Source organism: Zalophus californianus, chromosome 4 (assembly GCF_009762305.2).
Source record: "Zalophus californianus isolate mZalCal1 chromosome 4, mZalCal1.pri.v2, whole genome shotgun sequence".
Taxonomy (NCBI): domain Eukaryota; kingdom Metazoa; phylum Chordata; class Mammalia; order Carnivora; family Otariidae; genus Zalophus; species Zalophus californianus.
In genome coordinates, this window is record NC_045598.1 from 154,552,649 (window position 1) to 154,565,799 (window position 13,151).

General features: G+C 39.2%; 2 protein-coding genes across 11 annotated transcripts in view; both read right to left on the reverse strand.

The window, feature by feature from the left end:
- Window positions 1-13,151, reverse strand: part of RGS22 (regulator of G protein signaling 22) — a 118,771-nt gene that overhangs the window by 63,281 nt on the left and 42,339 nt on the right. For all 10 annotated transcript variants that reach the window (XR_003517448.2, XM_027579587.2, XM_027579540.2 and 7 more), the window contains exons 10-11: window positions 8,846-9,020; window positions 4,310-4,443 (exon numbers count right to left, since the gene is read on the reverse strand). Coding sequence is in view for 9 of the 10 variants with exons in the window: in XM_027579587.2 (XP_027435388.2) it covers window positions 4,310-4,443; window positions 8,846-9,020 (309 nt within the window). In the remaining variant the exon portion in view is untranslated. The remainder of the gene's footprint in view (window positions 1-4,309; window positions 4,444-8,845; window positions 9,021-13,151) is intronic.
- Window positions 10,869-12,571, reverse strand: LOC113914419 (alpha-adducin-like). Its single transcript, XM_035727406.1, has one exon. It carries the CDS (start codon window positions 11,865-11,867, stop codon window positions 11,340-11,342), a length of 528 nt encoding a protein of 175 aa, XP_035583299.1. The 5' UTR covers window positions 11,868-12,571; the 3' UTR covers window positions 10,869-11,339.

Genomic DNA, 13,151 nt, shown 5'->3' on the forward strand with positions numbered 1-13,151 from the left:
AAAACAATTTTTAAATCATATGAACTTTGATTTAGAAATTCTACTTTGAGAAATTTATCTTGCAGACATATGCATACATGAAATACAGCAAATGTACAAGAATATCCATTGCAACACTGTTTTTACTAATGAAAAATATTGGAAATAATGTCCATGTCCCTCAAGTACAATGTTGGGCATAAAATCAAAGACAACCAGACATAAGGAGAGATAAGATTACAAGAACAAGAAACAACAGAAAAAATAGATTATAGTGTATCTGTTACTGTAATGATAGCATTTAATGCTATGAAACATCTTTTCCAATGAATTCAGTAAAAACAAAGGTATAGAAGAAGTGGATAGCATGCTACTAATTTTGAACTATGCATATATTTCCAATTTTGAAAATAAAATAATTTAATTTTAGTAAATGACACAAAAAAACTTTGTAGATGTTTTCCACTGCATAGAAAATAAACTCCAAATTCCCTAATGTGACACAAAAAAATTCACTATCTGAACCTCATTTATTGTTTTAGCTTGTATCTTGCCTTTTCACTGTAATATTCTATACCCTAGCCACAACATAAACATAAAAACAATACATAGTTCTCAAAATTCAACTTTTCTCTCAATTCATACTTATATATCTTTATCACTTGAAAAATTAAGATAATGCTTTCTTCATAGGGATGCAGTAAGAACTGATATAATGCAAGCAAAGTACACCAAAGCTCATTAACTGCTATTTTTGGAAATGGCAGAGAGGGTGATTTAGACCAACTCTCCCTTTAAAGACCAACTAGATAAACTGAAAAATACAAAAATTAATCTGCTAAAAGAAATTTGAGTGCTAACAATGTAGTTAAGAATTTTGGAGCCAACAGAAATAAACTCACAATTACATGGTCAATTAATCTTTGACAAAAAAGGCAAGAATATGCAATAGAAAAAAAAATTCTCTTCAACAAGTGGTGCTGGGAAAATTGGACAGCTACATGCAAAAGAATGAAACTGCACCACTTTCTTACACCAGAGACAAAAATAAACTAGAAATGGATTAAGGACCTAAATGTGAGACCAAACCATAAAACTCCTACAAGACAGCACAGTCAGTAACTTCTCAGACATTGGCCATAATTGTATCTTTCTGGATATGTCTCCTGAGGCAAGGGAAACAAAAGTAAAAGTAAACTCTGGGACTCTATCAAAATAAGAAGTTTCTGCACAGCAAAGAAACAAGCAACAAAACTAAAAATCTACTGAATGAAGAAGATATCGGTAAATGACATAGCTGATAAAGGGTTGGTGTCAAAAATATATAAGGAACTGATACAACTCAAAACCAAAAAACAAATAATCCAATTTAAAAATGGACAGAAGACATGAACAGATATTTTTCCAAAGAAGACATCCAGATGGTTAACAGACACATAAAAAAATGCTCAACATCACTCATCATCAGGGAAATGCAAATCAAAACTACAATGAGATATCACCTCACACCTGTCATAATGACTAAAATCAAAACCACAAGAAACAAGTGTTGGCGAGGATATGGAGAAAAAGGAATCCCTTGCACTGTTGGTGGAAATGCAAACTGTGCAGCCACTCTAGAAAACAGTATGGAGTTTCCTCAAAAAGTTAAAAATAGGGCACCTAGGTGGCTCAGGCATTAAGCGTCTGCCTTCGGCTCAGGTCATGATCCCAGGGTACTGGGATTGAGCCCCGCACCAGGCTCCCTGCTCAGCGGGAAGCCTGCTTCTCCCTCACCCACTCTCCCCCTGTTTGTGTTCCCTCTCTCACGGTGTCTCTCTTTGTCAAATAAATAAATAAAATCTTTAAAAAAAAGTAGATGAATGGATAAAGAAGATGTGGTATACACACACAATGGAATATTACTCAGCCATAAAAAATGAAATCTTACCATTTGCAATGACACGGAAGGAGCTAGAGAGTATAATGTTAAGCAAAATAAGTCAGAGAAAGACGAATACCACGATTTCCCTCATATGTGGAAGTTAAGAAACAGTACAAACATGCAAAGGAAAAAAGAGAGAGACAAACCAAGAAACACACTCTTAACTGTAGAGAACAAACTGATGGTTACCAAGGGGAGGTGGGGGGGATGGGTGAAATAGGTGTTGGGGAGTAAAAAGTACACTTATGACAATGAGCACTGAGTACTGTATAGAATCACTGAATCGCTATGTTGTACACCTGAAACTAATACAACACTGTATGGTAACTATACTGGGATTACAATAAAAAACTTTTAAAAAGGTAATATAACTGACAATATAAAAAAGAGAAGTGGTTTATATTTACAATGGAATATTACTCAGCCATAGAAAAGAATGAAATCTTGTCATTTGCAACAACACAGATCTAGAGAGTGTAACGCTAAGGGAAATAAGTCAGTCAGAGAAAGACGAATACCACGATTTCACTCATATGTGGAAGTTAAGAAACAAAACAAACAAAGGAAAAAAAAGAGAGAGACAAACTAAAGAAACAGACCCTTAACTTTAGAGAATAAACTGAGGATTACAGAAGTGGGTGGGGGGATGGGTGAAAGAGGTGAAGAGTACACTTCTCTTGATGAGCAGTGAGTAATACATGGAACTATTCAATCACTATAAACCAATATAAACTGAAACTAATATAATACTGTAAGTTAACTACACTGGAGTTAAAATTAATAATAATAATAATAATAACAATAATAATAATAAATTTTTAAAAGGAATTCTGGGGCCAAAACTCATTGAGGAAAACAAAATTCCCAGAGGTGAGGATTCTGGGAAGATGTCAGAGTAGGAAGCACCAGGAACTTGCCTTCCCCCTAAACAACAATTGCACTGGCAGAATCTAATGTAACTATTTTGGAACCCTGGAGTCTTAAGGCTTTCACCTGCCAGGGGAAGGCTTGGAGAGTAAATTGGGTTCATTTTGGTCAATTAGAATTGCTAATACAATAGCGGCAGCTAACCTTCCCGACCCCCAGCCTTGTGTCAGACAGCTGGGTATGTGTTCTGGAGCATTCTGCATACAGCTGCAAGAGCCAGTGTGAGCAGAAAAGACCCTGTCTACCAAATCTCAGGGATCTGAGCTCTGATCTCTGATTGCTGCTGCAGATCACAGAGGTGCAGACAAGGCAGGTGGCCACTGTGGTTGCACCTCTTAGCCTCCCTGCGAGGTTGCAAGCCCAGTCCCCTTCAGGCTGAAGTGACTTCCAGGAATTTAAAGAGACATTGCCCTTTTTACCCCCAACCTTCATTTTTCTCTTTTGCCTCCTTTTAGAAGCCAGACATGAAAGATTAGGACATTCAAAAGCAAAATGCATTTGTAGGGAAAAATTAGAAAGTGACCACACATGCCCAGGAAAAGGACCTAAGAAGGCCCTAAGTTTACCTCAGGCTGATCCTTGGCACAGTCTACAAGTAAAAAAAAAAAAAAAAAAAAAAAAAAAAAAATTAAAGATAAGTTAAAAATGGTAAATTTCGTGTTAGTGAATTTTATCTCAAAGGAAAACAAAAGAATAAAAGTGAAGTAATAAATTAGTGGGACCAGCAGATCCAACACCAAAGTTAACACCAAAGGGTATTTTTTTAGGTGGACGGAAAATAATCCCATTTGAAATAAAGAACAGTGAAACGAGTACATATGTGGGCAAATCTAAATGAATAAGGTAATATGCTGTTAAATAATGACAAAATTCTTGAGACTCTTATGAGTTTGCAAGTTTGAGATACTGAACAGGGCCAAGTAAGAACTGGAGGGAAATCTCAGAAGTCTTTTGACCATACAGCTCATAAGAGGGTGGAGATCAGAGGCACCACCCATTTCAAATGACTAATCTCAGGAGTTCTGTTCCTAACTCAGAGTATGCATGACTCTAACACCTATCAATGAAATATAAAAAAATCTTATAAAAAAATTCTTATATAAAAATAAAGATATAAGAATATCTTTATATTTATTTTTATATTTATATATTTTTTATTTTTATATTTATATTTTTTGTTTTTTATTTATATTTATTTATAATATATATTATTATATTATTTTATTATTATATTATATATATTATATATAATATATAGTATATATAAATATATTATATATTATTATAATATATAGTATATATAACATATATATAATATATATAATAAATATAAATATATATTTATATTTATATTTATAAGAATAAAAAATTCTTATAAAAAATCAATGTATTCAGTTTTCAGTTTCTATTTAATTTTTCAATTCCATAAAAATCTTACCATTGCAGAATAACACCTGGCACATAAAAAGCAGTACCTACCCTTTCTCAATCACATCATCCTTCGAAGAAATTAGATACAAAGACTTGTTCCTCCAAGGTTTTTGAACTGCTGTTTTTACTCGAGGTGGTTTCTTGGGAGATTTAGGACGTTGTAATAAATTGAATTCTTCATTCTAAAAAATGGTAAAATAATACACAAAGTGAAAAATGAGCAATATGAAGGGAAAAAAAAGGGCCAGAGAATAAAGCATAGCTCTGCCCATCACTAGAGGATTTCTTCTCTCACTCTACCACCTACCATGCTTCCCATTAGAATACAAATGTACTGCTTCCTAAACTCCTGCTTTTATACAACCAGCAGGCTGAACCCCCTACAACTCTTTAGAATGTAAGAAGAGAAAGGCCAAAGGCTTATATATCCTTATTCACAGCACTGTGAAAGAAGACTCTTTCCTAGAGGGAGAACTTCACAAAAACTTTTCTTTATTCTCTAACCGCATAGGTTTTAGTACATCTGAGGGGTGGGAGTAGGGGCCTGGGGAAGGGGGGTAGCAGGACAGGGAAAGGAAGCAAGGATACAACCAGTCCATAATAAAGACCTATACCTTAACAAAACTATCTCCTTCCATTTTGGACATTTTATTTTTGTGGTTATTATTCCCATTCTTAAATGTTATTTATGATAAAGAGTTAACTATTTGGTAAAAGCCACATGGACAAATCAAAAAAAGTATAAACACTTAAAGGTCCAAATGTAGGAGAAAGAAACAATGATCTGAGTATGGGATATACATAAATGTAACATTACATAACACTTGAAAGTAAGGATTATGAAATTATGACACATGGAAAACTGTGATGAAGATGTTAAAAGAAATAATCAGAATACAAAAGTATAAGTACATTCAAATTAAAAATTCACAACAAGACCCATGAGAGATGATGGACTCTGAAAAACAAACTGAGGGTTCTAGAGGGGAGGGGGGAGGGGGATGGGTTAGCCTGGTGATGGGTATTGAGGAGGGCACGTTCTGCATGGAGCACTGGTGTTATGAACAAACAATGAATCATGGAACACTGCACCAAAAAACTAATGATGTAATATATGGTGATTAACATAACAATAAAAAATTTAAAAAAAAAATTCACAACAAGACCAAGAGAAAATAAGTAATAGTTGTCTACAGGTAGGTGAGATCAGAAGTGATTTGTCTAGGGAGCCCCTGGGTGGCTCAGTCAGTTAAGCATCTGCCTTAGGCTCAGGTCGTAATCTCAGGGTCCTGGGATCGGTCCTGGGATCAAGCCCCAGATCAGACTCCCTGCTCAGCAGGGAGTCTGCTTCTGCCCCTTCCCCCATTCATGCTCTCTCTCAAATAAATGAATAAAAGCCTTTAAAAAAAAGTGATTTGTCTTCAGTTTCCGAATTTACAGTAGTTTTGTTATTTTTATAGTTTGGAAAAAAAAAGTCAAATATGTCAACTTCTATTGGAATGTAATACATGTTGCTGGAGAGCAAGGAATATATTTGTGATGTTTTATTATCCAGAACAAACAATAAAATCTTATATACATTCTAGGTGCCTAATAACTACTAATATTTTTTTAAGAATTCCATAAACAAAATTAATTACTTAAGTATGGCTTACACATAACTTCCTAGGTATCAGGGCTTACATCTGTTTAGTCATTCAGAACACAGCGTGACATTAAGCAACACTCAATAAATGAGTGGTACCACAGGGGGCTGAGCTTATTAAAAGTATCATACAAAGTGGTCAAATTCATAAAAACAGAACGTTGAATGGTGGTTACCAGGGGCTGCAGGAGGAGAAGGGGAGTGGTTTAATGGGTATGTGGTTTCAAATCCACAAGATAAACAAGTTCTGGAGATCTGTTTCACAACAATGCAAATATATTTATTACTGAAGTGTAGACTTGAAAATGGTTAAGGTGGTAAATTTTACATGTTTTTTACCACATTGAAACAAGTTTTCTTAAAATAAAATAAAAAATTAAATGTCTTATACAGAGAAAAGCCTAAGTTAGAATTTTAGGCCTTTCTGGCTTGAGTGAAAACTAGAAGAGTATCCAGAAAATCCCTGATGGAGAAGAAACTAAAAGGACCCTGTGAATTGGGGGGGAGGGGGTAGGTAAAGGCACTGTTCTATATCGTGATTGTGATGGCAGTTACATGATGAATATGTCTGTCAAAATTCACAAAACTGTACACTAAGAAGAGTAAACTTTACTGTCTATAAATTACACCTTAACACTGGTTGTGGAGCCCTACGTGGGGCTTGGACTCAGGATCAGGACCTGGGCTGAGATCAATCTCTCCCCACTCCTCTGGCATTGCTCTCCTTCAAGTTCCTTTCCCTAACCACACCACTTACTCTATCTTGCCACTTACCTCCCAAATACCATACAAATGTTATTTGTACAAACATTTCCATGTTATCAGAATACGTGCTCCCAACACGACACCTCTAAGACGTATATTAACTGGTCACATGGGCAAATGGGGGAAGATTAGATTTATCAGTGAAGTGGCAGAGAAAAAAGCCACACGGTGCAAAGGAGGTCAGGAAAATATCAAAATGAATAGGAAATCATTAATGTGCTAAAGTGACACTAATTCAGAGTGTGGTCCTCAAACCCACAGTAAGAGCATCACCTGGGAGGAAGCTTGTTGAAAATGGCAAATCCGTGGGCCCCACACCAGATCTCCTGACTTTAGATATTCAGGTGAAGCCCAGGAATCTATTTTTTTTAAAGATATTATTTATTTATTTGACAGAGAGAGCAGAAGCAGAGGGAGAGGGAGAAGAAGATTCCCTGCTGAGCAGGGAGCCTGATGTGGGACTCCATCCCAGGACCCTGGAATCATGACCTGAGCTGAAGGCAGATGCTTAACCGACTGAGCTACCCAGGTGCCTGCCCAGGGATCTATTTTAACAAGCTCTTTGGATGACTCATGCATATACGCTGAAGCTTCAGAACCACCAGGTTACCGCAGTGCTTCGAATACGGATCCCCTAGCAATCCTATTAAAATGTGGGTTCCAAAATGTGACAATTATGTTCAGGCAGGTTGAAAGCCTCAGTTCTAAGCCAACCTCCTGATTTTACAGAATGATTCTGACCCATTCCAGAGCAATTAAATCAGAATCTCTGAAGGTGGGACCCAGCCATCAGTAGGTCTTAATGAAAAGCTCTCTATGTGATTCTAATGAGCACCTAGGGCTAAGAAACCACTGACCGAGAAAACATGAGAAGTCTCTTCAGCTCTCAAACACTACTTGTTGAAGTCAAACTTTAAGAACTCTCTCTACCTTTTAAAATAAGATACCCTGAACATAAAATAACCTCTTTGGAAGGGGTTGTGTGTGACTATGGCTGGTAACACTTAACATTCTGTGACACATTTAAAGGCTATTAAGAGGGGCGCCTGGGTGGCTCAGTCGGTTAATCGTCTGCCTTCGGCTTGGATCATGATCCCGGGGTCCTGGGATCCAGCCCCGTGTCAGGCTTCCTGCTCGGCAGAGAGCCTGTTTCTCCCTCTCCCTCTGCCAGCTGTTCCCCCTGCTTGTGCTCTCTCTCTCTCTCTCTGTCAAATAAATAAATAAAAATCTTTTTAAAAAATAAATAAATAAGGGCTATTAGGATTAAAGACTCTTTACTCCTGAAATGCACGTTCTGGCTACAAAGTATGTAGGGTTATTTACTTCTTCTGTATAAAGTTGAACCTCTCTTTTCTTTTTTGGCTTTTTCCTTATCTTTTTGTACTATTTTATTCTCCCCCATTACAAAAACTACTCACTACTTCTAATTCTGCTGTTGCTACTTCTCATTCATTCATTCATTTATATTTATTAAGCAACTATCATGTGCCGGGCACTTTGGATAAGCGCTGATATTCCGGTAGGAGACTATAAGAAAATAAACATTAATCATGTGGTCATGAGTACTATCAAGCAAAATCAAGCACAGCAGAGGGCTTGCGCAATGATGGAGGGCATCTGTGCCATCCTATGCAAGTGTGCTCATATGGAAATGTCAAGGACAGTCTCTCAATACGTGACGCTGGAACACACACCTAAAGTGAGTGAGGGAACAAGCCGCATAGATATCTGGAAGAACAATGCTCCACGTGAAGGGGACAACAAATGCACCATTTCCTGATTTTTGCGTGGTGTGTTCCAAGAATAGCAGAGAGGCCAGTGTGGTTGGAGTAGACCAGGTTCGAGAAGAACGGTAGGAAATGAAGTCAGGAGGTCAGCAGGGGTGTGTATAGCCATGTAAAGACCTGGGATTTTATTCTGAGTGAGAGAGGAGGTCCCTAGGGAATTCTGAGCAGATGAGTGACCTGATCATGTATTTTTAAAGGCTCATTCTGGTTGCTTGGAGGAGAACAGACCATGGGTTTTCTTAACTCATAACTGTTGCAGGATGCACATTAACAACAACCCCCTCAAAAAAGCTTATTATAAAACTTAAGTATTAGTGCACAAAACCTAAGCATAGATATTTTATCATAAACTTAATAAAGAAATCAAAGTATCAATGTCTACCCAACCTGCATAACAGGTATCTGTGGAATGCAAGATTTAGGTCTTAATGGCAAGAGGGTTGCCATTTGTGGAAATGGGTCAACATCCTTCCTTGGTTTCTCTTGACGGAGGTGCCAGAATTTTAGTTCAGCACTAGCATGTTTTGCTGAGGATGAATGAGTAACACAGAATCTTGGTGCCCTAATCAAAGGAAAAACAAATTTAAGATTAAGCTAGACAAGAAGCCTCAAAAATCGAAAGCCTACAAAATCTAGAATGCCAATGCTCACAATTATCAGTCTTACCAAATCCTTTTTCTAAAAATTCCCACTTTTTTCCTGCTGCCTTGCCTTAAAAAAAATGCTTTTCTACAATATATCGACTGCCTGAAATCACACTCACTCATATAAAGAGGCAATATACATTAGGAAAAAAATAATAAAATTACATTCAAATTACTATCTGTTTGATAAGAAAAAGAAATCTATATATCTATTATATTGATGAAGGAATTTTTAAAAATAACTTACAGTTTCTAGTAAAATAAACATAAAATGCATATGTGGTCATTTTAAAGCAGTAAAAAGAAGGGGCATATGCACCCCAATGTTCATAGCAGCAATGTCCACAATAGCCAAACAGTGGAAGGAACCAAGATGCCCTTCAACGATGAATGGATAAAGAAGATGTGGTATATATATATATATATATATATATATATATATATATATATATATAATATACACAATAGAATATTATTCAGCCATCAAGGATAAATACCCACCATTTGCAATGACATGGATGGAACTGGAGGGGATTATGCTAAGTGAAATAAGTCAAGCAGAGAAAGACAATTATCATATGGTTTCACTCATATGTGGAACGTAAGGAATAGAGTGGAGGACCACAGGAGAAGAGAGGGAAAACTGAGTGGGAAGAAACCAGAGAGGGAGACAAACCATGAGAGACTCTGGACTCCGGGAAACAAACTGAGGGTTACAGAAGGGAGGGGGGTGGGGGATGGGGTAAGTGCATGATGGGCATTAAGGAGGGCATGTGTTGTGATGAGCACTGGGTGTTATATGCAACTAATGAATCACTGAACACTACAACAAAAACTTACAATGTACTATATGCTGGCTAACTGAACATAATAAAAAAACTGGTAGATGAAATTCACATTTTAAAATATAAAAACATTTTTATAATGTTTAACTATACTACTAAAGTGGGTTTTGATTCATATGCTCTATTTTCAAGCCTTAAATTTAAAGATAAGAATTAGTTTTACAACAATTTATATAAATGACAGACCAACACTACTTCCAGAAACCCAGGAAAAAGAATGTTTGGCACAATGTCAAGGCCACACTTAACTGGATGGCTCTCCTGGTATTTAGTCTGTGGGCTCTTTTTTTTTTTTTTTTTTAAGCAGTTTCAAGCAGACAGATTTACTTGAATTACAGCTGATGCATAAAGCAGATTCAGGTTCAGGCTAAAGAAGGTTAATAAGGAAGGTTTGCTTTCAATCCGGGTCAGAGGGGCTGGATTCCCAAAGCCTCCGAAGCCCCAGCTACCCAACTTGCTCTACGTCATCTAACTATGAACAGTAAGGTAGGCACAGACCAAGCAGTTGATAATACAGCTTGGCACGCAGACACCGGACGAGAGAGACTGCAGCAAGGGTTTCACGCGATCGTGTGTAACGTTCGTCCACACCTTAGTCTTCGACTTGGGGCTGCTTCCATTCTGCCCCACCTCAAAAGCTTCGTCGCCCCGGCCAGAGCTCAGCCATCTTGTCTTCTCCCGCTGCTGCTTCTGAACACTGTGTCTGAGAGGGGAGCAAGTGCCCGGGTCCCCGTCACCAACGAGGGAGTAACCTGTGACATTCGCAGGAGCCTCCACGTCGCTGTGTTTTTTAGATTTCTCTCTCAGAGCAGGGTATCGGTAAGGGTAGCCAGTTCTGTAACCCAGATTATCGAGCATCGGCAGGAGGGCTTCAAACTCCTGCTCGCCAATCTGCCACTTGGGAGGTGAGCTTGTGCCCTCCCCAGCCACAGACCCCGGGGAACGGGATTTGGCTTTGTACTTGTCAGGATCCAGGAGGACCAAGTTGTCCGGCCCTCCTGCACTGGCCAGAGTTCGAACCTGGATCTCACACGCAACCACCAGGTTATGGATATAGTAGAAGGCCTCCTCAACGCTCCCTCCGACCGACACGAGCCCGTGATTCCAGAGAATAAGAACCTTGCTTTTAGGCCCCAAGTTTTTCTGAATTAATACTTTTTCCTCCTCCTCAACCAGAATCCCATGATAATCATGGTAAGCCACTTCTCCAAGGGAAAGTGCCTCCGGGGAGATTGGCAAGAGGCCACATTTCATCGCAGAGACCCCGGCCCCTGCTGGTGTGTGGATGTGCACCACACACTTCACATCCGGTCGCGCAGCATAAATGGCAGAATGTAACACAAAGCCAGCCTGACTTACGCCCAGATTAGTACTTGCACGATCTACTGCATCTCATTGTATATTGATTTTAACCAAACTGGATGCAGTCACTTCACTATGGAGAAGTCCAAAGGGAACAATGAGGAAATGTTCCTGCTCGGAGCTCACTCTGGTTGTGACATGATTGTAGATAAGCTGAGACCATCCAAAGAGATCTGCCAGCCAGTAAAATGCTGCCAACTTACACCGCAATAATTTCTCCCCTTTGTCATAGGCGATCGAATCAGATCCTCTCAGGTCATTCACAGGGGTCACCATACCAAGACTCATGTTCAAGGCCGCCATCCCCCCTTGTGGAGCTGCGGGATAGACGTTCGGTACGTTCGCGGTCATGAAATCTGCAATTTGCTGTAGCGCCAACACGCCTGTGGGGTTCTTCCCCTTCTTAAATTGTTCCTGTATCATCGATTCCAACTCTTCACAGAAAGCAGGACTCTGCAGGATCATGGACACCCTCTTCTTCTGCTCCATCATATTCGAAGTCCTGGCGAAGGTCCGGTGCCATGTTCCTCTCTCGCAAATACTCCGGATTGTTCTCATCCACCCTGTCGAAGTACCACTCCTTGTGAGGGGCTGTGGTCGGGGGTGGTGAGGTCACCACGGCGGCCCGAGTGTCACCATTCATTGCACACTCTTTCTTGGTTCCTCAGGGGGCGAAACGCGGGCCGCGCACAAGCGCTCCCAGGTCCGAGTGCGGCCGCCGCACGTCAGCTCCGCCTCGGGGCTCCGGCTCGGGCTCCGCCCCCTGTCCGCCGCGCGCTCCCCAGCCCGCAAGCCCGGGCCCGCCCGGCCTCTCCGCCCCCTCAGCCCCCAGCGCTGCCCCCGCCGCGGGTGGGCTAACTCTTTATTGGCTACAGGGCTAACGCCAGCTGTCAGGCCTGATGCTATTTGCAGCTTGGACCGGGTTTTCTCCCTGATGCCACAGCCCAAACACAAATTCTCACTCTATTATTTCAGGTTCTGGTAAAAACAACAACAACAACAACAATAAAACTGCCTCCCTTTAAAACAGGAGGAAAGCAGATATTCCCCTGATGTGAACACAGGTTGGGAGTGGAAGAAAATCCAAAGTTTATAATTAGTTTAGATTCAGAGAGAACACTGCATAGATCTAGGTGGTCATCCTAACTATATTTCAGAACCTTTACTTGCATACTTGGAAATATCCAAAATGACCTCTTATTCTCATGTCAACCAATAAGTGGGAATATCTACAAGATCCTTATCCAATAAAGCATACATGTGCTGGCCAGAAAATCTAAGTGTCTCAATTTTCTGCTTTCCATCATTATACTATACTCATATGGACCCCCATAAGTCTCTGCTTATCTAAAATGCCCCTATCAATTTAATCTTGCATTATTATTTCATTCATAGCATTAATTTTTTATTAGCCACTATGTAACTTCATCAAATATTGTGGAATAAGTTTCACAGTCAATCATAAACTGGTGTTGTACTATTTTTCATGCTTCCATCATGAGTTCTCATGTACACTGCACACAACTTAATTCTCAAGCTCTAGAGGGTGGGAGAAGGTATCTGTCACATAATACGATCAAAGAAACTGTATTCAATATGATGTGTGTGTGTGTGTGTGTGAGTATGTACATATGTGTGTGCATATATATCCCAATAGAAAAATGGGCAAATGAGATAAACAAGCAATTCATGAAAATTGAAATCCAAATGACCAAATGACCGATCATGGAGAAGATTATCAGCCTCACTAGTACTCAGGGAAATGCCAGTTACAACCACAGGACACCAATGACACACTAAAACACATATGCAAAATTTTAAAAGTTTGACAATATTAAATGC

What these genes read in the sequence shown, in the direction of transcription:
- LOC113914419 (XM_035727406.1), bottom strand. Translation starts at nt 11,867, where the DNA reads ATGAGAACAATCCGGAGTATTTGCGAGAGAGGAACATGGCACCGGACC.